The sequence below is a fragment of the Tigriopus californicus genome, chromosome 1, assembly GCF_007210705.1.
Source record: "Tigriopus californicus strain San Diego chromosome 1, Tcal_SD_v2.1, whole genome shotgun sequence".
Taxonomy (NCBI): domain Eukaryota; kingdom Metazoa; phylum Arthropoda; class Copepoda; order Harpacticoida; family Harpacticidae; genus Tigriopus; species Tigriopus californicus.
The window spans coordinates 14607503-14631022 of record NC_081440.1 but is presented as its reverse complement, the minus strand read 5'-3'; the positions used below and the strand labels follow the sequence as shown (position 1 = coordinate 14631022).

The window sequence follows — 23520 nt, the reverse complement described above, 5'->3', positions numbered from 1 at the left end:
ACAAAAAAAAAAACACATCAAAACTGTCTAATAACAGGAGCTCAACGAAGAGTCAAACCGCTTGCTTGGCTGGTTAAGAGCATTTTCTCTCTGGCTTAAGTTGAAAACAATGCAAATTGAATGCGAAGATGAAACGAGATAGTGCATCTCCATCAAAGAACATGTAGAAACTGCTTTCAAATCTCATTTTTCATCAAATAAGCTCTTCTTGCCAGCATCATCCTTGATGGAGGGCAACGAACGAGACGGCAAAATGTTCTCGACTAATGACATTTCTGCCACAACTCGCGGGCAACTCCAGGAAATAACGGTAATTTCTTTTCCGTGATGAAAGATGATGTGTGCTTTATGAAGTGCTCCTTGCAAGTGCAGAGTTGCACCATCAAGCTCACAAATTCCGTGTTCCCACCCAGGTAGCTACGGGTCATGAAGCTCATAAACCAATGACGTGGCAGGTTAGTCAGACCTATCTAAGATAAAGGGATCATCAACTTTTTTTTGGTGCCTTATATTTTGTCCAAAAATGATTCACGCCTCGCAAGTCTCGTAAGTCTGGCAAGCAGATTTGATGTCGTACTTGGTTGTGGATGGATCCTCCCTCCCACCTTCGTCGCATTTGCTGGTTGGGTTGGCCCATGGCGGGATCAATGCACTCCTAAACATGGGACTTTCACTTTTGTTACGTGACTAGGCTCTGCTCGGCCTACCTTGCGAGCTCCCGTGTATTTCGCTCACAAATAACACCCAACCCGGTGGCGTCTCTTGCCACTTCCACATGTACTATACGTCCAACGGATGGTTGGCTCACTACAGCAAACTGCAAGTACGTAAGTAGCGGTGGTAGTGCTAGTGGTAGAGGTAGTGGTAACAGCAGTAGTCGGCATGTGTGTATTTGGCAGGTGATGCCAAGAAGGTACTCGTATGTACTCGAGACGCACTCGTGTTATGCCTGGCCCATACATGTGGTAACGCCAAGAAGACTAGGGACGACTTTGCAGATCAGGTTTCTTTCAGAACGAAAAGTACTTGTCCAACCAGCGGCCGTTGTCTTGCACAATACCGCCATGTCAATGGTGATGGTTGATCACTTGATAATCAACCAACAAACTAATATTAATCGCCACCCTCGGAATGAAATTTGATTAATCTCCCCTTCCCCTTAAACCCCGATGCGATCAATAACGGAATTTGAAGATGCCCTGGCTGCTTAAATTCAGTAGTAGGGTTCGCCCTCTCCATATCAGCCTGTACTGCTAATCTCTTATCAATCAAATTCAAGAGTGACAGTTCAGTTTGTCGGAACCAAACCCACCCGGCTGGTGATGGTGTCATTTCACCACGAACATGACCATTCCTTACTTCTACATAGCTTGGGAGTCATTTGGTCCCTTGTTTAGCCGGCCATCTGAATGTAATCTAGCGATACAAACACACTCGTTCACACATCCATACACACGTAGTGTCACAGGGACGATTCGTACATAGACTAATTGATCTCCCATGTAAAACGTTTCATCACCGGATTGTTGAGCAAGTGTCAATGGCTGAAATCGGACTCGAGTGCTCCTTTTTTTGTGCCAGAGCACAAGTAATAATTCACACTCGAAGACTGATTGCAAAAACGAACAGGGAAAAGAACACAAAAGGGAATTAACAACCATTGACGTGATAGATCTGAGAATTTCCCAACTCCTTGACGCTTGGCCAATTCGTCTCTGGGGACACTTTTTGTGATCCTAGGAGATACACGACGTAGATCCCTGTCATAGGGAAGGAGAGCGAGAGGCGACGATTGAAATCGTATCAGAGCACCCTTTGACGTACGTAGCTCGCCGTTCTGAGGTTGGTACACTTACCCTTGGCAGTAAAGACAGTCTTCTTGGTGACACCGGTTCCGGAAGCAGCGCTACTACTACTCGCCGCACTAGAAGCGCTCAGAGGAGCCGTGTTGGGGGAGGTAATGTTGTTGGTGGTGGTATCAGGGTGGGAAGGAATCACAATGCGAAGACCCGTGTGGTGGTTTTGCAACGAGGAGTTGGACACCGGTGTGAGTTTACCCGTCATCTGAACAGTCGAACCGGTCATCGTGGTCATGCCAGCTAATCTGGAGGTCTGCAGCCCCCGGAGGTCCTGATGGGAACTACTCGGGGCTAAGCCGGGGGAGAAAGAGGGCTTGATATCGGGAGGACTTGGGACCTCCACTTTCAAGAGGGTAGCAGGAGCAGTGGCCACTCTAGTCAGGCCCGGGTTGTTGTGACCAAACGAGGTCGAAGGTTGAAGGTTGTTCACCGGCGTGAGCATGTTGAATGGGTTGGACCCGTTCAAGGTGGTGGGGTCGTCCCAGCTCATGAAAAAATCATCCAGGGATTCCATTTTGACAATGCCATTTTTGACGTCGTCGTCAGTACCGAGATTGAGGTGATCGGTAGAGCCGAGATCAGGCATGGCGAGGCCTCCGACATCGGCACCAGCCATGTCGTTAGATTGACCACTAGTGGAAGGCTCGACCTTGGAGCAGAACAAGGAATTGACCATTATCTGCGGCACATGAAGTTGGCTTTCACGTCTTGGCCGACTCGATCACAAATACACACGCTACCGATTCTAACTGTACTATTATTGGCTCTGGATCAAACAATTGTTGCTCCGTGTTTGCGTTGATCTCTTGGCAGGGGGCTTGTGAGCAATCAACATATTCAGTTTCACTTCAACTCTCCGAACTCGTCACAATCGGGTGTCACTACACCAATGGCTGTGGCTCACCAATTTTTTCCGTATTTCTTTCCTTCTGAAATGAAACACCACGGCACACTACAACTCTCGTTGAACCACCATTCACCGCACGGCGATGATGTGCTCAGTCACACATTTGCGATCAAACTGAGGAGAGCTCTGTTGTTTTGTGTTGGCTGTCGCCGTCGCTCGCCTTCCCCTCACGAAACAGATCGAGAAGGAAGAGGAGGAGGTGGAGAACAAGAAGAAGAGGCTCTCCATCGATGGTTTCCCAACCAAGAGATGGGCTCGCCACTACTACAGACACCAACAATCCCAACCTGCATCAACACTGCTGTCGTTTCAGCAATCGGGAACATAGCCAATGCTGCTACTCCAACCATTAACCAGCCCCTGCTTGCTAGCCAACTAGCTATTCAGCTAAGGCTCCAAGGCATACCCACGGTCGTTCTTCGGGTCCGAGGGATTGGTATGAGCACCAAACTCGGCACTACCCCGCGAGCACCCACCTCTCTCTCTCTCTGGTGGTGATGAGCACCATCATCCGCAACAACATCACAACATGTACCAGGAAAGGCCCTCGGACTCCTATGGTAGTCCACCACCCTCCATGAATCCTCGGTACAAGCTCAGTTCTACGTACGGACGAACGTAGCTTGTACACATTGACAGAGTACTGGACCGACGCTACAGGTGGTCTGAGTTCTCCTCGTGGAGAGACCAGAGTCATGGAAAGCCGAGGAAAATGGATTTCCTTTACCGTAAACTCGAAAGGAAAAAGTTATCCAAACCATCAGATTCTGGCGATTTCAACCCTCGTGGGGTGACCTGCGTTCACCAGGCGCAGGTTACCAGGCAATTGGCTCGTTTGATGGACATGGCGGTCAAAAGAATGGCCATTACGTATGTTAATGCCGTTGTGGGCAAAGAAATAGGGGGTATTTCAAGGGACCAAAACTGATCCCCTTCATAGAGCGTATTTGAACATACATACACAGTAGTCGGTGGGTGGGTGCGTTGCACCATTTTCGTGTTTCCTGACAATACGGACGTAGTAGTAGTAGTAGTAGGAGTAAAAGTAATGGTGGAGGAAGAACTCTCTGATATACTGATGGACTTCTTTACTGTACATGTGGTACGTAGATCCTGCCTCCGCCCCTTTACCTGTTTGCCCTCGGTTGGAAAGATTTCCAGCAGTAAGCTCTTCACCGTCTTCTTCCTCCTCTACACCTTCAACGCCATGAGCGGCAGCCCCTACTGCAAGAACAACAACAACAGTGAAGGCTTTTATGAGCTTTGGGATCTCCAGTTAATGTTGTTGTACCTGCTACTACTGTTGTTGTTAGCATTAAGTTGCTGCGGCCGTCAAGAGTTGACGAAGCGCCCGCTCTGTCATCGAGCACCGTTATTCGGCAGTCTCTCAGACTGGATGAAAAACCTGATGGTAGAAACACCAATGGCAGCACGTACGAAGGTACACCACCAGAAAAGAGCCCATTTTCCCCGATGTTTTCGTCTCTTCCTCAAGAGCTTCCCAAAGCAATGGCGGCTGGAGTTAGTCTTATTCAAATTCGAGGGATGAAAGCAAACCTTCAAATATTACCCGGATGGATTACATCTACTCGTACTACCAGAAACTCCAATGAGCGACATCTTGGAATTTCTCCCCACCTTGAGTCGGGAAAAAAGAAGCGACAGGACCAAGCTCTTCCCTGTGATCACTCTGGGCACTGGTTTTTGTTGTTGTTGTTGTTGTCCTGCCCGTCTACTTTCATGCGTCTCGTTCCAAAAGAAGATGAGGAGGATACGTTGTTGAATCCCGCTTTACAAGAAGATGATGGTCTGTTTCGCCCGGAGGCTTCTGGAGAAAACCGTAAACGACAACATTCCGAGGAGATTCAGAATTTGTCACGAGAAATCACCGTTGGATGACGCTTCCAAATGTGCATGCACTCTAACAGTTCGTCCTCGTCTTCTTCCTCTTTTTCATCTCAAGGGGACGACAATAAAAAAGCGCTTGGAGATTCTAGTATTGACCATAAACTTCTTCAACGTCTTTGGGATCTCTAGGATGGATGAGCGGGGGCTGAGACGACGTCAATAGAACCTGACTATTTAAGTGATTGTTAGTGAATCAATGGGTTTATAGACGGCCCTCCTACCTTGCATTCGTTTACTACTGCACATTTGAAGGTAGTAATCAAAGCATTTTCCCTATTTTCCTTTGGAGTAAACGTTCCCAAAGTGGCTTCTGTTGCTAACCAGAAGGAGTTTCTCCTGGATTGGAGAATAGAGATCCGAGAAAGAGAGCGCGAAGAGAGGGCATTTTGGGTTTGAAAAAGCATTCTCGTATGATTTTCTCGACTTGTTCTTTTTTTCTTTCTTTTCAACATCCCCGGTGGTGTGGTGAGTACAATTGCCGTTTCCCAGTCATCTTGTGTTCGTGCCTCACGAGTATGAAACAGCTTTTCACTGCCACAAAGCGATGGATCTCGGTTACATCTGAATTCAATCGACTCCAGTTTTATGAATACTGCTTATGAATGGTCAATGAGAGTCTGAGTACATCGATCTCTGACAATAAAGATGCCTATTCTAGACAAAGAAAAAGACGCAAGCAAACATGCTCATATATGACGAGTTCATCATCATTCATGGACTTTGATCCGAGTGGGAGCAGGAAAACGGAAAAGTTGATTCCAGCAATTCCATTCCATTCTATTCATTACTAGATTGGACAGCTTGACAATTTAGATTTAGTCGCCACGACGACTTCAAAGTTGGAACTGTAATTGGCGACTTTCGTTGCACTCCCAATGGCAATCAGTCACACAATAAGTACCTGGGTAAGAGTCAACGGAAACTATTGTGATTGAAAACCATTCATAAAGCTTACAATTTTCTTGTCTCCGAAGGCTTCGATTTGAAAGGAACCGTTGTCCAATCCTCTCCAGGCGACTCTCCTGAACATTTGCAAACGTGGACAGCAATCGTCGAAGATGTGGGCTTCGACAATCGGACTAGACGAATTTGTTAACAAAAAAAAAAAAGAATGCAGAATGTAGAGACATTTGCAAATTGGCGCTGACTTTTCTCTTTTCGTTTAGGGCATCGCTATTTGGATGGAAAAGTAAAGAGCATTTTTCTTCCACCATGATCCCGAGATTTGGAATGAACAAGTTATTTAATATGTTCAGTTTTATTCATTTGAAGAAAAAAATGCTTATTCAACCCGATTGGAATGCTGGCACAATGAAAGCTTGAGTAAATGTATGTTAAGAGTAAGGACGGACAGAACCACTAGACTAAGTTTATCATTGGAGTATGTATCTCTGGAGGAAAAATGTTTTCCCAACTATCCAAATAGGCACTGTCCAAGAGAAATGTCGAGAAGCGGGAATCGAGGATCAAGGACCGGAGGTGATGATATGACAAAGTTGCGAAAAACGGAACAAAAAACGTAAGGAAAGATCTCCAACTTGGCCTGCTCGTCATCGGGGATTTGTTGCCATGTCTAGGTTCAAAGAACTCCTCAAACAAACATCGCTCCTACGATCTATCCATCTATCCATCCATTCATGGTGGCCGACAGAGCAGCAACAACAGCAACAACAACAGTTGAATATTGTACTCCGGAGAGTGTAGTAGTGAATGCAAGTTGTTGGGCAGAACTTTGGCCAGCGTTCGATGATAAGTAATTTGTTCTTCAGAGCGTTTCTCTCAATCTCCAGACGCAAGTCGCAAGTCTCTATGGACAACTAAACTTGGGACTGCGAACTCTCGGATCTATTCGTTTGTTTGGGAATTGTCATTTCCCTCGATGGCTTGACATGCTCTTCTTGCCTTGAAGGCAAATCGCTCCTGGGCCCCGAGGCCTGCCAATCGGCATTGCACTTCGCAATCACTACAAAAGTGCGTGAGTTAGTGTCATTCGGGCCCGCAGTGCGAGAACGGTAAATCACGGCCCGGTAATAATGTAAACGACCGAAATTTTCGCCCGCTTCGCTCGGTTTCCGATCAAAAGCCAAAAGGTCAGATCACCGTCGCTATCCGCCATAAATATACACTGTACCTACATGGTACTCGTTTGCCACGACTCTTGAAGTTCATAAAACCAATCATTCATTACTGCCCTCTTGAGTACGATATGTTTCCCTTAAGCTCTTTGCACTACTCGCAAGTCCCTCCTCCCTCCCTCCCTCCCTTACCCCGTCCCACCGCATCGTCAGCAGTGATTGTTGTTCCATCGAGCGGCGAGTGCATCTTTTTCGGGCACAGCTTCGGGCGAGTCCGTCCTAACTCATGATTTTGCCCGAGCCCGGAGGACGAATACGTTTGTACAATACCCGAGCCATGATGATATACGTATACACACCAACACACCAACAAACTGGTCGTGCACGGTAGTTGTACAGTGCACTACATCATCATTCATGCCTACCAACTCATACACACTGATACATTCACTAAACAAGCTCGAGCTGTGTGTATGGGTGTGTGTGTGTGTGTATATATATATATATATATATATATGTGTGTGTGTGTGTGTGTGTGTGTGTGTGTGTGTATATATATATATGTGTGTATGTGTATGTGTGTGTGTGTGTGTGTATATATATATATAAATATATATGTGTGTGTGCGTGTGTGTTGCTACAATATGTGTATTGCAATCCAGCGGCGTTGGCTGGGGTTTCCAAGCATGAGAATCACGTCACCGACGACGGCAACGTCGCTGCACGAAGCGTCGAGCACGACGACGACGACCAACGTAACTTTAACTACAGCTCCTACTTCTACTACTACTACTACTACTACTCTACTGCTACTCTACTAATGTACAATGTGTACATACTCGTTCGTTCGAAGTCAATGACCTCAGTTCTTCTCACATATTCACATGCATTGGATAGCTTGAGAGGCAGCTAGTAAGCAAGGGAGCAAGCAACTGGCTAGCGCCCAACGGCCCTGACTAAAGACGGTAGTAACCAAGCTCTCTCTCTCTCTCTCTCTCTTCTCTCTCTCCCACCCTCTCTTTTACACACACACACATTCATATATAAGGAAAGAGATTGGGAGAACGGAACGAAACAGAGAAAAAACGGAGAGAAGGCGCAGAAAAGGCTGTTAGGTTAGATTTTAATAGTGCCCGCTCCACACCGTTGTCCGTACATGATCTTTTTTTTTGTGTGTGTGAGACTTTACACTAGGAAGAGGGAGGATCAAAGTACGTCAGTTGCGGCTCATGCATGCCTCATGTGATGGCTTTGTTATTGTTGCAAAATCTCGTTTCAATGGGAAGAACCAACCGAGAGATCAGCTTGATCTCACACTTATTTTTCTTATTCGTCTTATTCGTAGTCGTTCCATTCACAATGGCGAATCAAATTCCGACCTGTTGCGGTGCGACGACACTCGTAAATCGAGATGACACTCGATGCATACCTTGTGAGCCTACTCGCCGATGCTTCAAAAGTCTGGCATGATCAGCTTCATCACGGAATTCTACTACCACAACCAAGATCTTTAATCAGTTAGGAAGATCGAATGTGGAGGCTAATTGCATAGGCAGTCTGCTACTGCTTGATTGAGAGCATGGGTCTTTAGTAACAGGTTCGCCAGAGAAGACACGTGTTAGTTTTGCATCGTGAACACGCCAATTCTTTTCGTACCTCAACCCAACTTTCAGCCCGAGATTGCCCTGATGACACGCTCTTGAAATGATCGATGGCAAATGATCACGTCTGTGGGCGTGGCCGAAGCAGGCCAGCATCACGGCATCGCCTTAACATGTGAAAGTCAACTCGATAGTTTTTTTGCTGATAATTCATCTCATATTCCGAGCATGAATGTTTTCAGGGATCTGCATTAGCAGTTGTTAATGGAAAACGATTGCCGAGACTTCGTCGTAACGACCAGGAAAACTACGGGAAACGGAAATATGTTGAGAAGACTGTAACCTTTGCGAGAAAAGCGAGAATCTCAATATGGATAAGAGCGCATTGCTTGCACCTTGAATGTCGATGTCACCATAGATTGGCTTCACAATGTAGTGCTACTCTCTGGAGATGGTTGCTGAGAAAGAACCAATCGAAGAAGATCTCGAAATGACGACGGCACCTGTCTTCACATAGCCTGGCCCTAGCTTGGCATTGTACACTCACTAGAGCATGATGCATAATTGTTTTAGACGTGTCATTAAAAGTTTAAAGGATTAGTCCGTCGGCCCATCAAGAGATTCCACAAGACTTGTCAGACTCACCTGAAACAAATTAATTTCGTTTGATTTATGGCCGGGTAATCAGTGAGATCATGAGACGGCAACGCTATGCTTCAAGTGCCATTAAATGGCCTATTCAGAAAGCCCAGATGCGAGTACGTACTGTACATGTATTGTACATCAAGTGAATGTACCTTTCAAAATTGGGAGGGGGTCAAAGTGTGATGGATTTTTGTTTTTTGTGGCCAAGGTGAACGAAACCACAAAACATGGTTAAGGCGAAGGTGAAATGTGCAACTCATTTGTTAAGCCAACAATTCGAGAGGTCTGTGAGCTTTGTCCGAACTTCATAACGCCCCATAAGACCGTTCGAGTCTTGTGAATCGAACATTGACTGAGAGATGAATACTACTTGAGCCGAATGCTTTGCCTCTCAGTCAAAATCAATCGTGACGAATCGAGGATTGGCTGAAAATTGCAGAGACACGGTGGCAATGAGTAAGCCAGCAAGAGCACCTTGAAATTGGGGTTCCTCAGGGGCCATCCAGTGGAGTTTGGAAGCACCAATAATGAACTCGAGCTAAGGTGTTTAAACATCATCCCGTTTATAGACTTGATACTAACGTTCCTGGTCCTTTTCCGTTCGAACAAATACCACCTAACCCAAGACAGTTGAATTGTACCAGGGTCCAATGACCTCTGTTTCTCTCTCTACTGTACGTATGTGTTCCTCTGTGTTTCTACTTCTTCTTAGCGGACAAAACGACGACAATGTGGTAGGCGTATGCTTGTTCCTTTGGTGAAGTTACGCCATGTAAACAAGTCAAAAGTGATAATGCTAATAATGGCTGGCAATCATCTATTCCATGCAGTAACTAACCAACCCACCAGTCGCACCCTGCAATTGGTCCACTACTGCCTCCTCGACGAGGCAATCAAGTCGCCCTCTCAACCTGTTCTCAACCAGCCATCGTCACCGTCACCGTCATCATCATGATCATCATCAACAACAACACTTATTCCTCCGTGGCATTAGTAAGAGCATGGGCACTCATCGGAGAGCCAACCAACCAATCAGACCCACACAAAATGGCCTCAAGGAACCATCGCCAAATGGTTTTCAGGCCTACCATGTCTACGTCTTACCATGCAAGCCAAAATCCAATGTTGGTTGAGAAAAATAGTCGGCGCTGAGCGAGAGGCCCCTCAGCCAGTCAATCGGTCGGTAGTCGGTAGCTAGGAAGTAGTAAGTGGTAACTGGTACCTGGGAGAGTTTTGAGTTAAAAGAAAACGATAATATACCAAATCCCAGGGTGACCACCAACCACGTGGTTCATGTTAGAAGCTTCATTCCCTTTTGGTAAGATGTCGTCAATCACACACGAGTATTAGTGCTTTAGATGGCGATTCATGCGGTATCTCTGTACAGGATTTAAGTTCCAAAGGTCAAGAAGTTGGGGGTATCTCTCCTTCCCCTTGGGCTACGAAATAGGCCCCTCATACGTGTTCATCTTCCCATAGGAAGACGAATGTCTTTGGGTTTTAGTATTAAGCCGAAACAACAACAGAGGTTGTTGACCGGGAGGTGGCTGTTATCATCAGCAGCAACACCACCACCACAACCGTCGTTACTCCTTCTGTCTCTCTCTGCTCTGGAAAGTGCATGCGTGCGTGCGTGTGTGCATTCATGTGGTGTGAAGGCTTTCCTCATGAAGGAGAGAGGGCCCGTCAAGCTACCAGAGATGGTGAGAGATTAGACGGATACTGATCTTTTTCAGGGCTTGAAGAATTTTTTTTTTTGAAAGACAGATATCCTTCATCGCCCACAAACTCACGATCCGCCACACTACTATTTAAGAACAGTCTAATGTTCATCCTTAAATTAAGGCCTCCTGATTGATGAGCAGGATCTGGGGGGGTTCTCTTGTGAGCACGAGGTTCGTTCATGAGTAAGCATGGCAGCTGTGCTGGAGAGAGGGCCCTTGGTCGAAGCTCCTTAGGCGCTCGTTGGTGACGCGCTTGCTTGCTCTCTTGCTCAACTCCCTTCCCTCCATCAGTTGGGGACAGGTCAGAAAGGCCCCTGAAGAGGGCGATTTTTTTGCGCCAAGTGCCCAGGAACTCGAGAGCTCGCGCATAACGGTGCCTTTAGGCTGCACTTGCCAACTACGGTGAGCGAGGTGCGTACGCCAAATAATTTGCGCTTGACAACTCGTTTGAAACGGGAGCTTACGCAAAGCAGATTAAGAGGCAAGCTATCAAAGTGTCAACGATCCCATCTATGAGTTTAAATACTCCGAAAGCAGAATTTAACTTGACACCAGGTTTTTGTCCCACATTTGCCAGGACAGTTGTAAAAAGAAGCCTGTTTAGTCTGAGTAGCTCATTTTCACACCCGTTGAAAAAAGTCGTGATCTTTATGGCGGGTATAACTGAGAAAGAAAGAAAGAAAGAAAGAGAGCGAGATCAAGCCATGGGGATTGGGATGATGGCGCATTGCAAGCATTTCTGGCATGTCAAGATTGTTTTTGCTCCTTAATTTGCTTCCTATGGGAGAATCTATTCGGTTACTGCTTACACCACGTGTGTTTATGAGACCAGTTTTTCACTCCTGGGTTCATTCCTCCCTCTTATTTGGAATTCATTCAGGTTGGAAGCCTGGCAAAACCACTGGAGAACGAACGAATAGAGGGTCAAAGCCCGGCCTTGGATCACTTCCGAGGTCTGTTTGAGTTAACGATCAAGCCCTTCTTGCCCCCCTGTATCACCTTGTTGGAATCTCGGGATTGTTAGAATGCCAATTTCGGGGTCATCGACTTCTCCATTTGAAGAGGAGCGAGTCCGCCGCGTCACGACGGCTCTCGCCATTGCAATTGCCTAGAGACTTACTCTTAACCCTAGAGCTCGAGCTCGAAGAGCCTATCTCGTATTAATGGGCTTGTTAAGGGTATGGATTGAAACCATACAATTGTATTAGCATCTGAAAGCCACCTTCCTCTTCGTACGCCCTGTTTCTCCCACGAGGCGAGGTAACATCAATACTGCGCAGTAGCTTCATCCCTATCACTCGCCTCGTTGAATGAAAAAACGAATCCTTCCAGACACTTTTTGTTCCGACAACCAGGATTTTTTGCTAGGTCCTTCGAACAAAAAACTCGTCGCTATGTTTTTTGCTGGGCAGCTCTCGATCCACGCGAGGCCAGCTTGAGGCTGCTATCTCACAAGCCTCGGCCAGCCTCCAGTGACGTCACGTGGAGGGACTGCCTGCCTTGTTAGCGCGACCGACGCTTGGGATCGTCCTCTGCTTTTCGAGGCTGTCAGAGAAGTAGAAGCCGCCTCCATCCACTGAACTTGCACATACACATCCACACACGCACACGCCTCTGCCTTGAGGAAGGGAGGTCGTTGGCCTTTATCCTTCATGAGAGGAGGAGAGGCCAAGGAACTACGGAGGTTATTTTCAGGCGAATGACGAAAAAAGTGAAGTCTACTACACTACAATTACGACGACTAGTATATGTCTTGTCGTTGGGATACGACTCTCTTTTTCCCTCTTTCTCTCAAGTTCGCCCGTGGGTAGTAGTATTTAGAGTTTCGTGAAGTCCTTGAACCAACCGGTAATCAACTTTCATCAAGATCCATTCCAGGAACTAATCCAGGGTGGTGCAGTCACACAAAGCCAGGAATTCCAGGCCTTGCCTGGTTCCCTGATAGGGCTTTGAGAATTAGTCAAGGCATTAGCTAGTAGTTCTCCCACTGTTGTTCAACTATGAGTCAAGAGGGTCATTGCCCCTCTCGACGACGTCTTCTTGACTCATCAAGTTGGGTTGCGTGTCCACTGTTTTAATAAGTAAATGTGTAAATTTGGAAACATGACGGATAGATTTCAGCTCAACCATATCATCGTTTACTTTTCAAATTTTGAAAAAAAAACCTCGAGCTTGAGGTGAGAGTTTTTGAAAGAAGTCTCACGTCAATAGATGTGTCCTTTTTCTACTTTGCTAGCGAAACTTTTAAGGTTAAAGCAATCAAGACTAAAGAAAAGTATACTTGAACCAAATTGGACTGATTCTTTGGGAAGGAACCATTTGTGCCTTGACGATTGGACTGATGATGATATCTACGAATAGGACAATTTTAGTATTCAAAAGAGTAAAATTGCACAAATTCCTTTTATGATAAGGGAAAACACCGTTTAGCGTGCTGAATTTTTTTTACGATTGCCTATTCGTTACTTTGCAATCAAATCATCGTTGATAACAAGATCTGCGAATGAACCGTGATATCGTGAAAACCAAATTCAAGGGCCATGTTACCAAGCAGAAACTTGTTTGCCAGAAAAAAGATACAATTTCGGCAATGGTATGTCATCTATTACTGACTCACATTTAGGCCTACTTTTAGAAAACACGCCTGCTTTAGTAATCCAGAAATGCAGGGGAATCAGGGCCACCACTTGTGACGTCCTAACTTGTGTTTTATAAGGTACTTCACCAAAATTTCCGTTTTAGCTCTCGGGATCGCTAAATACCAAAGTCCGTCGCACGAAAGAGTTGTTGTAAAACCCTAGGTTTTCGATTAAGGGAAGGCGAATTGCCCACTCGATAGCAACATTGGGAACATTGGGTCTTTATAGTGTTCATACAAATCGGGATCTTTCTTTCCAAAGTTACGTACCCTTCAAAGCACTCCTATTATTGATGATTGATTATGAAGAAAATGTTAATAAGACACTTGATAGCATTCATCTTGGACCAACTTTGATGACTTTGTTAATTGAGTTTGCCCTAATTATAGATCTACTTCAAACCTCATCCAAGTGACTCAAAACACCAAGGACAGTAGAGTCAACCTTTAAAACTGGCGGGAGGACTCCAATCAATATTTGGTTAAGAGTGAAATCATTACTGAGTGCTCCAACAACAAACCACAAGTGTTTGTTCCACTCCGATTAAAACAACTGTTTATGACGTGTCAACGAAAGTTGAAGGCCCATCTCATGGTGGAATGCGTTCCCAAAAGAGCCTTGAAATTTGAAGAAATTTCTACTGCTCTTTTTCCGTCATTTGCCCCACCAATTGCATCATGTTCCCATATCTATACCAACAAAAGCATCCAGAAGCAAGAACGACATTGGTTTAAATCACTTTCCATGCTCCCTTAAAATTGCGTTTGTGTTAGTAAACATACTTATTTTTTTTCTTGCTGATTGAAGCCTTTTATGTATCAGCTGAGCACAGCTGACTGTTTAGGGGCATCGAACTCGAGACAGCTCTTTTTTCAGGCAACAACAGCTGTTGTTGTGGTGGTAGTGGTGGCCATGATGCCTGCTTCGGCTCAACGAACTAGGCATGGAACAATCACAGCTGAGTGCAGTGGCCTCAGTTGCCGTTAGCTGTCCTCGCCTCCACTTCGTTTACTTGGGCTTCGCCGTTTGTACGTAGATTAAAGAACACCACGAATGTATACGACTACATCTCTTTCTGCAAACAGTGATACCCGGCATACCCGCCGATGGATGGAATGACGTATATTCTCGTGTTTCTGCTCAGCGTTGAAACTCCCAAGAACTCTGGTCGCTCGTGAGCTGCAGAAACCCCTTCGAATGTATGGATGGGCATGAGCATTCAGAAGTAACGACAAGTAAGAGAATGCTCAAGCGCAACGACTCACAACTACTCTTGAGTGAATGTGCTTACACTCGCTCTCAAATACGAGCATGTACTAGTCGCAATGACATCGTTGTCGGTGGGTTTGTGAATCTCCGGGGGGGAGGCAAGATGAGCATCTGATCATCGAAAGCTGCGGAGGCTGTTCTGGAACCAGTCTTGCCAAGAATGGGCAAAGAACTGGCAAAGACACATATCCGAGAAGAACGTACAACTCAAAAAAAGCTCTGCTCATAAAGTCAATGACCAGCCAAGAGCTTCTTCAATACGTTTCACACAATAAAATAGGAAAGAGAGGGAGGCGAAGGTGCCAATTCTCGTCTTCTATAACTTTTTGAGAAGGTGCAGTGCTTGCATCAAAGCACAATTGTCATTGGTTGTGGTTAGGGATCTTCATTTTCCAATTTTCCAAGAATGACAGGAGAAAAAAACTGCATTAGAAGTTGGGAAAAGAATCTGGAGCAGGAATCTGCTAGGTCATTTGCCACTCATACCATTCTAATGAATATGATTGACCTTTGGTGATGAGGCTCGCCCTCAAGAGATCTCAAAATTCAAGTTCGTTATCCACTTAACAATCGTAGCTGAACGGTTGATTGCGACAAGAAGGGTTGCTCCGAGGCGTTCCCACATCCTGGTATGATTCTGTCCATTTTCAGTTTCCCGACCGAAGAGGTGTCAACTTACCAAGACTTAACGAATATCCTGCTTTCTCCCAGTCACTCACTTCGGTCCACACACATGCACCAACGGACCACGTTACTTTAAATCAAATGAAAAACGCTCCCTATGACATTGACATGCGTTAGCAATGCCGGATTTGCCTATGCAGGAGTGGATCCTTCTTCCTTGGCAACATCATTCAGCCTTGCTGCAGTTTGCAGAAATTGGGCCGATTTTCAAACCCATTTGTCTCGTCAACCCATTGAACGAGATTCGCTCCATAGACATTCACTCACTTACCCACTCAGTCTCATAGCACTTGCTAGCACTACACCACCACCACCACCACCACCCACACACACACACACAAATAGACACACATGCACACACAAAGTAAAGTCATTCCTAATCCTGGCTTCCGTTGCGTGTCTGGAAGCTTTAAATGCGATTAGATGAAGTGGATGAAGTGTGGTGTTTTGTGCAAAGCTGGGTTTGCCAAATGGGTTCGTTCACCTCGTCTCAACCCAAGGGATTCGCCTTTGTTCATTGAGCCTAATGAACGAACGAACGAACGAACGAACGAACGAACAAACGAAAGGAGTCTAGCAATCTGTTGCCTGGCGAGGAGTCTGGCGACACATCATCATTCTCATCATCATCAAAACTCGCTATCTTCACACAAACGATGGATGGTTCTAGCCTCCTAAGTTGTTGGCGAGCTTGGCTAAATAAGATCAAGTATGTTCTCGTCAAAAATGGTAAGACAAGAAGCACCACAGGGAAGGCAAGGCAAGGGAGGAAGAGGAAACAGAAGGAAGATTTGGCATTGGACGTATCAAAGAGGAAGTGAATTCACATCCCATTACATTCTTCAATTTGTTCCGAAAACATCCGAACCGTTATCTTAAGGCTGCTCTCATTTGAGCCCGATGCTTTTACTTTTACAGCTCAAGCCAAATCGCGTTTACAACGCTTCCGAGTTCCATACACATTCCTTCATTCCTCCAGAGTCTTCCTGGTTCTCACATGGCTTTGGGAGGACTGTACCTAAGGTGATGTTGGGTTGGTGGGTGGTAACCAGAGAGCTTGTAGAATGGAGGGAAAAGGTGCTGCTCATCTTCAATGGGCTGGCAGTCGTTTTCTTTTCCCTTTTCTTTCAACCCGCCATCAACCCATCAACCCCGGGTGAATTCGTCAGATCTCAGAAGTCAGATCTTCCAAACGGGAAGCGAGCTCAAAGAAGAATAACCGGGGAGGATCCAGAAGGCAATCAGAGGGGGAGAGCGAGAGAGGAAGAGAGAAGGAGAGAGCTCAGTATGTTGGGGTGTTTCTTAGTCACACAACCACCCTCCGTGACCTACTTTTCGGAGAGCTCCACCAACTGCGCGTTTGAGTACCTCCTCAGGTTGTTCAATTCTCAGTTGCCAGGGCGTTGTTAAAGTGGAGAGACGAACCATGAAGAAACGACTCTCTGCGCTCTCGTCCCACTGTTCTTTCTCTTTCTCTCTCTTTCTTTCTTTCTCTTTCTCTTCCCGCCCTCGAAATCAGGAAGGAAAAGGGAGAAGTAAACGAAGACGTAGAAGAGAAAATAGCACCTTGCTGGACATAATAAATGCTAGGGTGGCCAGAATGTTCCCTATGATCTTAGGTAATCATGGAGTTACCTATGCATTCTTTTTATCTCAATTGGTTCGCACTTACTAGAGTAGCATTCGAACATGTATGCAAGAGTTTGCCAAATGTAATTGGAACTGAAATGGACATTGATTATGAAGCACAAATACCTGTCATGCTTCAAAGACGGATTTTGTGTGATGGGTGGAGACTGCGATAACAGATTTTACAGGTGGTCTAAAATCAGCACACAATTTTACAAAGAACAAGGTGCACAACGAAAAAACTGAACGTGGAAACTGAGGCCATGTTGATGTATTCGCGACTCAACACACTTATACTTGTCATTGCTAACATAAAAAATCAAATATCGCTGAAGGTAGTTTTGTTTTGTACAAGTGAATGGGATACAATTCTTGTTTTGCATGAGAATTCAGCAATGCTTAGGAATGATCAAATCAAACAAGTGCAAAAGACAAATGTGCATGAATGTTCATGTTTGACAAATCTAAAAATGCTATCTTTCCAAAGTTTCAATTGAATATCAAGTGTTCTACCATGATTGTAAAAGAAGCAAATCTTACTTCAAAGCCCTTTTCTAGCCTGTGCTAAAGTCGTTCAGACTGATTTCTGTCGCGCCTATCTTTCCATTGTGAAATAGCTGCAATACTTGTGACTCACAGAGGTTTCCTCTAGAAGCAAGCATTTTCTTATCGCTATCAATCCGAAATCTTGAAGACCTACAAATAATTGCGTGAGCCATGCTAAATCGTTCGTTTAGAACATGTTGCAAGAATTCGTCCTAGTATCACTACAGTACATCAGTAAACCAAATACCAACTCGGACTTGGCGTTCCGAGCCTACTTTACATAAAACTCGGAGCCTCGAAACCAGAACTGTGCAAGTTGATCCGATCCCTCCATATTTAGAGGATTGTCTGAGAGGTTGACTGGTCTGTCAATCAAGGGATTTAGTCTCACAAAAGAGGAATCTTGCTCGAACCAAAGCCAACTGTTTTCTTTACAGCCACCAATGACAACTGTCATGCACAATAGCAATGGTTAGTTACCATGGCTATTTCACAATAACTGACTCTAGTCTTTCTCGCCTCGTTTGGTCCACCTGAAATAATTCGAGGAGGACGGTACCGTTAGAGGGCCAAACCATTTGATGGTCGTGGTTCAGGTGGATTCTCAACCACCTATGAGCAAGAGGCCTATCTCGAAACGCCATCTGGCTTCGAAAGAGCGAACTGAGCTCACCTAAAATATGAACCGAGAACACAGTAACGCCCAAAATCTCTTTTAGGGGCGGGGGCGGGGTGCAAAGGTTTTGATGACCGCTGGTCGTCCTAACAGACCCTCTCAAGAGTTCATACCTAATTGTGAAGCATTATCCAAGCACACTCAGTCAGTATCAACGTATATACACTGGCTCAGGATACCCTCATGGGACCTTTTTTTTCCTCTTATGATCCGTTCAAGAGAAACTACGGGTTCATTACCCTCCACCAAATAATGAAGAGTACAGTACTCTGTCCGTACGCAGCCCTGTCTCGAGCGTTGTTCCGCGCACGACATTCAGTAAAGAAGGCCGAGTATTGAACAATGCCTACTCGTCGTCCTCCGCATAGCTTTAGTACGTACATGGAGCGGCCTAATACGACTATCATCATCTACTACCCAGGCTCCTTTACTTGAGGCCGATGGGTGGCGATGGGTGGCGACGTGGGCGATGGGCTGCATCTACAAACACGCACGCATGCACTCGGATCGCTGGAGAACTAATACGTACATTGTACGAACGAGGCATTGGATAAAGGCCAACGGCCTTCCACACCAAGAAAGCCTCGGCGATCTTGAGAGAAGAAGGCACAAGGAAAAAGTGAACCATCGGTAATAGCTTTCCCGCTGGTTGCTAGGGACCATTTCCCGATTGGTTGTTTGATTTCCATCTTGATGTTGTTGAAAGCAAAGTAACAGGGGGATCGGAGGCGATCCCACATACCACTTTTCCGGGTCCATATTTGCTCAAACAGTAGATAATCGAGATTAGTGAGCACCCACGCCGCTATTTAGTGGATGAGACATCCTTTAAAAGGGGTTCAATCTTGTTTAATAACGAAGCATTCACGCCACAAATCAATAAGCGAGAGCCGTTGTTGGTCTTTTCATTTTCCAAATACAAATCCATAGAAAGGCCTCACAAAAAGGTTTTATATGTATTGTCAGTTCTTTGAAAGGTTGTAATCATTTGTGAGCTTAGGATCATTCGTTATATGGATACTGATAGGTTTACCGTCCATGACCAGAGGAGAGGACTGGCTTGTTAGAAAGGGGTATCTGTAAACCAGAAAAGCAAACCAACATTGCGACAAAAAACCGCCTTCACGAAGACGGTCATCCCATGCAACAGAAGTCCCTCAATACTCAAGCCACCCCCCTCTCCACAATTCCTGTCGACTTGGACAGTGTGGACAGTGTGGAAAAAGCCTTTAGGCTAATCTGAACATGGACCTGAAACAAGTCTTGGAACAGTGTAAGCTGTCGGTGGGGAAGTGGAGGTAGAACACTAACACCACGAGCCCCTGGTACGTCCATACCATGGTTTGGAGCACTGGAAGTGAGGGCTTCAGTCCCACTGTACTACAGTGGGTGAAGGTGCTTGTTTGGTGGTGGAATCACATGGAACAAGTAAGACTCCTCCTCACCGAACAGCAGTGGCACAGTAGTTGGCTGTCAGCATTTCCAAGCCAAAAAGGGGGAAGGGGAGAGATTCAAGGGGGAGAAGAGGGGGAGGCAAGAAGGCATGATGATGATCCATAGATCAGGGCTAGTGGCTAGATCATAAAAAGCCTGACTCGTCTATAACTAGTTTGTGGATGCCTCGTCAAGATGATTTCAAAAAGGTGGCACAGAGACTTCACAGGGGGAGGGGCCAAAGGTTGAGGAATAAATCCTTTCATTACTCTAGAGTATGTTTGCCAATGACGATCTGTATGTTCCTCCACATGAAGGAAGGAGATATTACGAAAAGTCGAGGGAAACGGGGAGGAGGAGGAGGGCTTGAGAATGCTTTGGGGAGAAGGAGTTGGAGGGGGGAGAGATCTCAAAATGTTGCCTAGGCATTCCCCATATCACGTTCGGCACTCGAGTCGGTTCAGCTCGAGTCTCTCCGAGTCTATCTAACTTGCCTTCTTTTGAAGACTTGAGGCAGGCATGAAGGGTGGCCTTATCCAACAGGGACCCGGGAGAAAGAAGAAAGTAAACGAGGGTGAAACACAAGCGAGAGGAGAAGCAAGAGTCGGAGCAGGAATTGGAGGGGGTAAGAGCAAGAAGTAGTATTGACGCTACAGCAAGGGGGGGTCGAGGGAGGTGGTGGAAGAACTGGGAACTTCAAGGAACAGTCGGCAGTATAGGCACCACATTCTCTCTCTTCCCCCCTTATCGGACCCCTTCTTTCCACTATATACTTGGATAAAAGTATAGAACTCTCCCAAGTCTCCACTACTCTCAGTCAGTGTCCATTTGAGGTGGGGGAGGATTTTTTGCTAGTGGCAAAGGCAGCTTTGCCTTCCCATCAGCTGTTGGGTACCAAGCTGTTCCTTCCAATTTCCAACTCTTTTTTGCTCCTCTCAAAAGGACATGCAGATAGATGGAGGGGGGGGTGGGAGTCTCATTTACGGCGTGGTTTATGATGTCCTCCTCGAGTGATTCAAATGTGATGAGGCATGAGATGACTTTTTAAAGACCTGATCAGAGAATTCCAATCCCAGCTTTTGCTGATGAAGGTATTTCGAAGCTCAAGTGTGTCCTGTCTCCGCTGATTGGACTAAAATCGCTGTCTCTTTCTCATCTCATGAGAACTTTTCATATTTGGCTCGTGCACATGATTTTCGACTTCAGAGTGCAGATCTGAATGCACTCAAGAGTGTCCACGTTGCCGCTTCCACTACAAAATGACATGACCTCCGCGAGTGAGCGAGTGGCCTTTATTGCTTGCGACGACGAGTCCACGTTAGGTGCAACGTACAAGCTCTGTCCACCAACTATCTCTATGCCCACCTATAAACGAGGCTAGACTGGACGGAGTTGGATCAAACAAGCCTTGTCTGACAAGTGAAGACAATCTGCCAGTTTTCTGGGTCCGCGCAAAAACGGACATCCTGGGGTCATTCCCCTTTGACACAGAGTTGCAAGTCATGAGGAGCTTCATCTTTGCACAAAGGAAAAGTGTAATGCAACGGGAAGTGTTCGATATGTATTGCATGCAATTATGCCCGTTCCCTGATGCTTCAGGGATTGCTTATCAATTTGACCGAGGGACCTTTGATCCCTGGTTAATGGACTACGTGTAACAGCAAACACAAACACATGGCCAAGAAGGAAATTGGTGTGTATCCAAGAAGTTTGACCAAGAGCAATTGATCCAATCTAAAAGCGTCGAGCACTCGAACAGATTCTTTAAAAAAAACTGGTTAGAACAAAGTCCAACAACCCTCTGGTCATTTGGGAACAGTTTTTTAGCTTTAAGGATAAGACACCGTCGAGTGTCGGTTCTAGTCAAGCAGATTGCAGCAAATAGCTTGGGACTTGACAAAGATTTTTTGCCAAGAGTCTCGGAAACTAGGTCAAGTAGGCTGCTTGGTCAGTTGTTTGTGTATGAAGATTGCGATCCGCAAAATGAGCTAAAACCCTCTGCAGTTCATTCACAAGCGCATCATCTCAATAAGCTATGATGAATGTCTCATGTCACATGCCAGGACATTCACCTAATCAGCAATGAGTTACTACCTCTAGAGAGCTCCTGCCCGAGTCCAAGCAGCGACAAAAAAAGATAAGAGCCTGTCTACAGGAATGTCTCCACCATCCAGGAAATGTTGCTTCGAGGCTAGGAATTCATGAAGAAAAGTGCCTTGGAAAATGGTTCACATTTAAGTGGTAGAGTTAGGGACTGTATTGCCTTTATGATGCCAGCCGAGACAGGTTTATTACTACGTTTGTGAAGCTCATTAAAAGATCCAGGTGAACCTCCCGATCCCTCCTATGAGAGCAACTGTGTTTATGTTGATATGTCTTGGCAATGACAATGCAATTGTGGGAGCATACTATCAATATTCGAAGGGCCTTCCGAATAACGGGGTCGCGGTTACAATTATAATTGCTCATGTCTGTCAAATGGCACTTGATCAAAGAGAAAAGTGGGCTATACCTTTTATCGATCCTTGTGATGCTATACTTGGTCCACTGCCACCGCCACCTCCGCCTCCTCCGCCAGGTGAAGCCATGAGCCCGCTCATAGGGGAGCCCACAGAGTTTGTTGTTGAGTTATTTGAATGACTGTGATTGAACGGGATTTCTCCGCCCACACTACTATGGCTGTCTCCGCCCCCGTTGATCTCCAATTTGATCGAGGACTGGTGTTGAAGCTGTTGTTGTTGTTGCTGTTGCTGTTGCTGCTGCTGATGCTGTTGTTGCTGTTGATGCTGTTGCTGTTGTTGTTGCTGGTGGTGATGGTGCCACGCCTCCAAGAGCGATGGTCCTCCACCTGACGTGGAAGGAACTGGCGAGGGAGTGCCTGGCTCAGACTTGGCGTTGGACCCGTTGGAAGGAGTCATGTGATTTGGAAGGCGGTACCCAGACAGGGTCATCCAGTCCATGACTGACTGGGAGTGGCTCAGAGGAAGGTTCTGAGGGTTGTAGTTTCTAAATGAGGCAGAGGCCGAAGCTGACCATTGGGAGGTAAAAGCAGAGACAATCGAGTCGGTTGTGGTGGGGCTAGTAGGACTAGTGAAGGTCGAAGTGCTTGACGCAGAACCAACCTCGGGCCAATTGGTTGAGGCTGCGGATGCTTCTGGAGCAATTGAGGATTCAATAGAGGTAAAATGGTAGCCTGAGTTGGAGAACATTCACAACACCAGGAGAGTATCACTATTTCGCACAACACGCCATCAAGGGTTGGATTTCACTGAATCTGGTAAGTATACTCTCTGGTAAAATCATAGGCTCACAAGCATACACTTCTTAAGCACCAACCCAATGCGATCAACGATGATGATGATGATGATGATGCCGATCCACTTATCAATTTCACTGGAGGTGCTTTCACCCCTAAACTTGGTGGGTAACGAATAGCACACTACAGCTGAAATTTATCTTATATTCAGGGCACTTGACCACTATCATAGATCACTTGCTGGGCCACCGAAAACCCATGGACAATTTGTAATGGTATCACAACGGTCGACCAGGTCTTACTTTCTTGGATGTGTATGACCATTATTCTTCATGGATTGGGAGCTCAAGTCCACATGGACTATTTTGCCGGGTATTTGATCCTCCTTGGAATTGTCGAGAGACGTGGGCGAGTCGGTGGGGTCACTACCCCAAGTGGCAGGAACCCGGCGAGCACTGGGCTGGGAACCTAGGAACCGGCTTGTGAGTCTACCATGCAAATATGTTCCCCGGTTCCACTTAGACCACTCTGTCATTCCTCGGGTAGACCGTTGTTTGTGACTTCACCCACTGCCTTCCGTCGCTCCCGTCTCAATTGCCAGTTTGTACTGTACACCGTACCGCAGTGGCTGCCAAAGTTGACTGACTGAAAATCATACTCTGAAGTTT

The 23520-nt window shown here is 46.0% G+C and overlaps 1 protein-coding gene across 3 annotated transcripts in view; it reads right to left on the bottom strand.

Moving 5' to 3' along the window:
• Positions 1-23504, bottom strand: part of LOC131883293 (probable nuclear hormone receptor HR3) — a 36780-nt gene extending 13276 nt beyond the window's left edge. For 2 of the 3 annotated variants that reach the window (XM_059230732.1, XM_059230749.1), the window contains exon 1: positions 22109-23504. In XM_059230732.1, the coding sequence (XP_059086715.1) occupies positions 22109-22805 (697 nt within the window). In that variant the 5' untranslated portion in view covers positions 22806-23504. Of the gene's footprint in view, positions 1-1856; positions 3163-22108 lie in introns of those variants that run through there. The other variant, XM_059230740.1, reaches the window with a different exon arrangement.
• Positions 23505-23520: the final 16 nt, after the last annotated feature.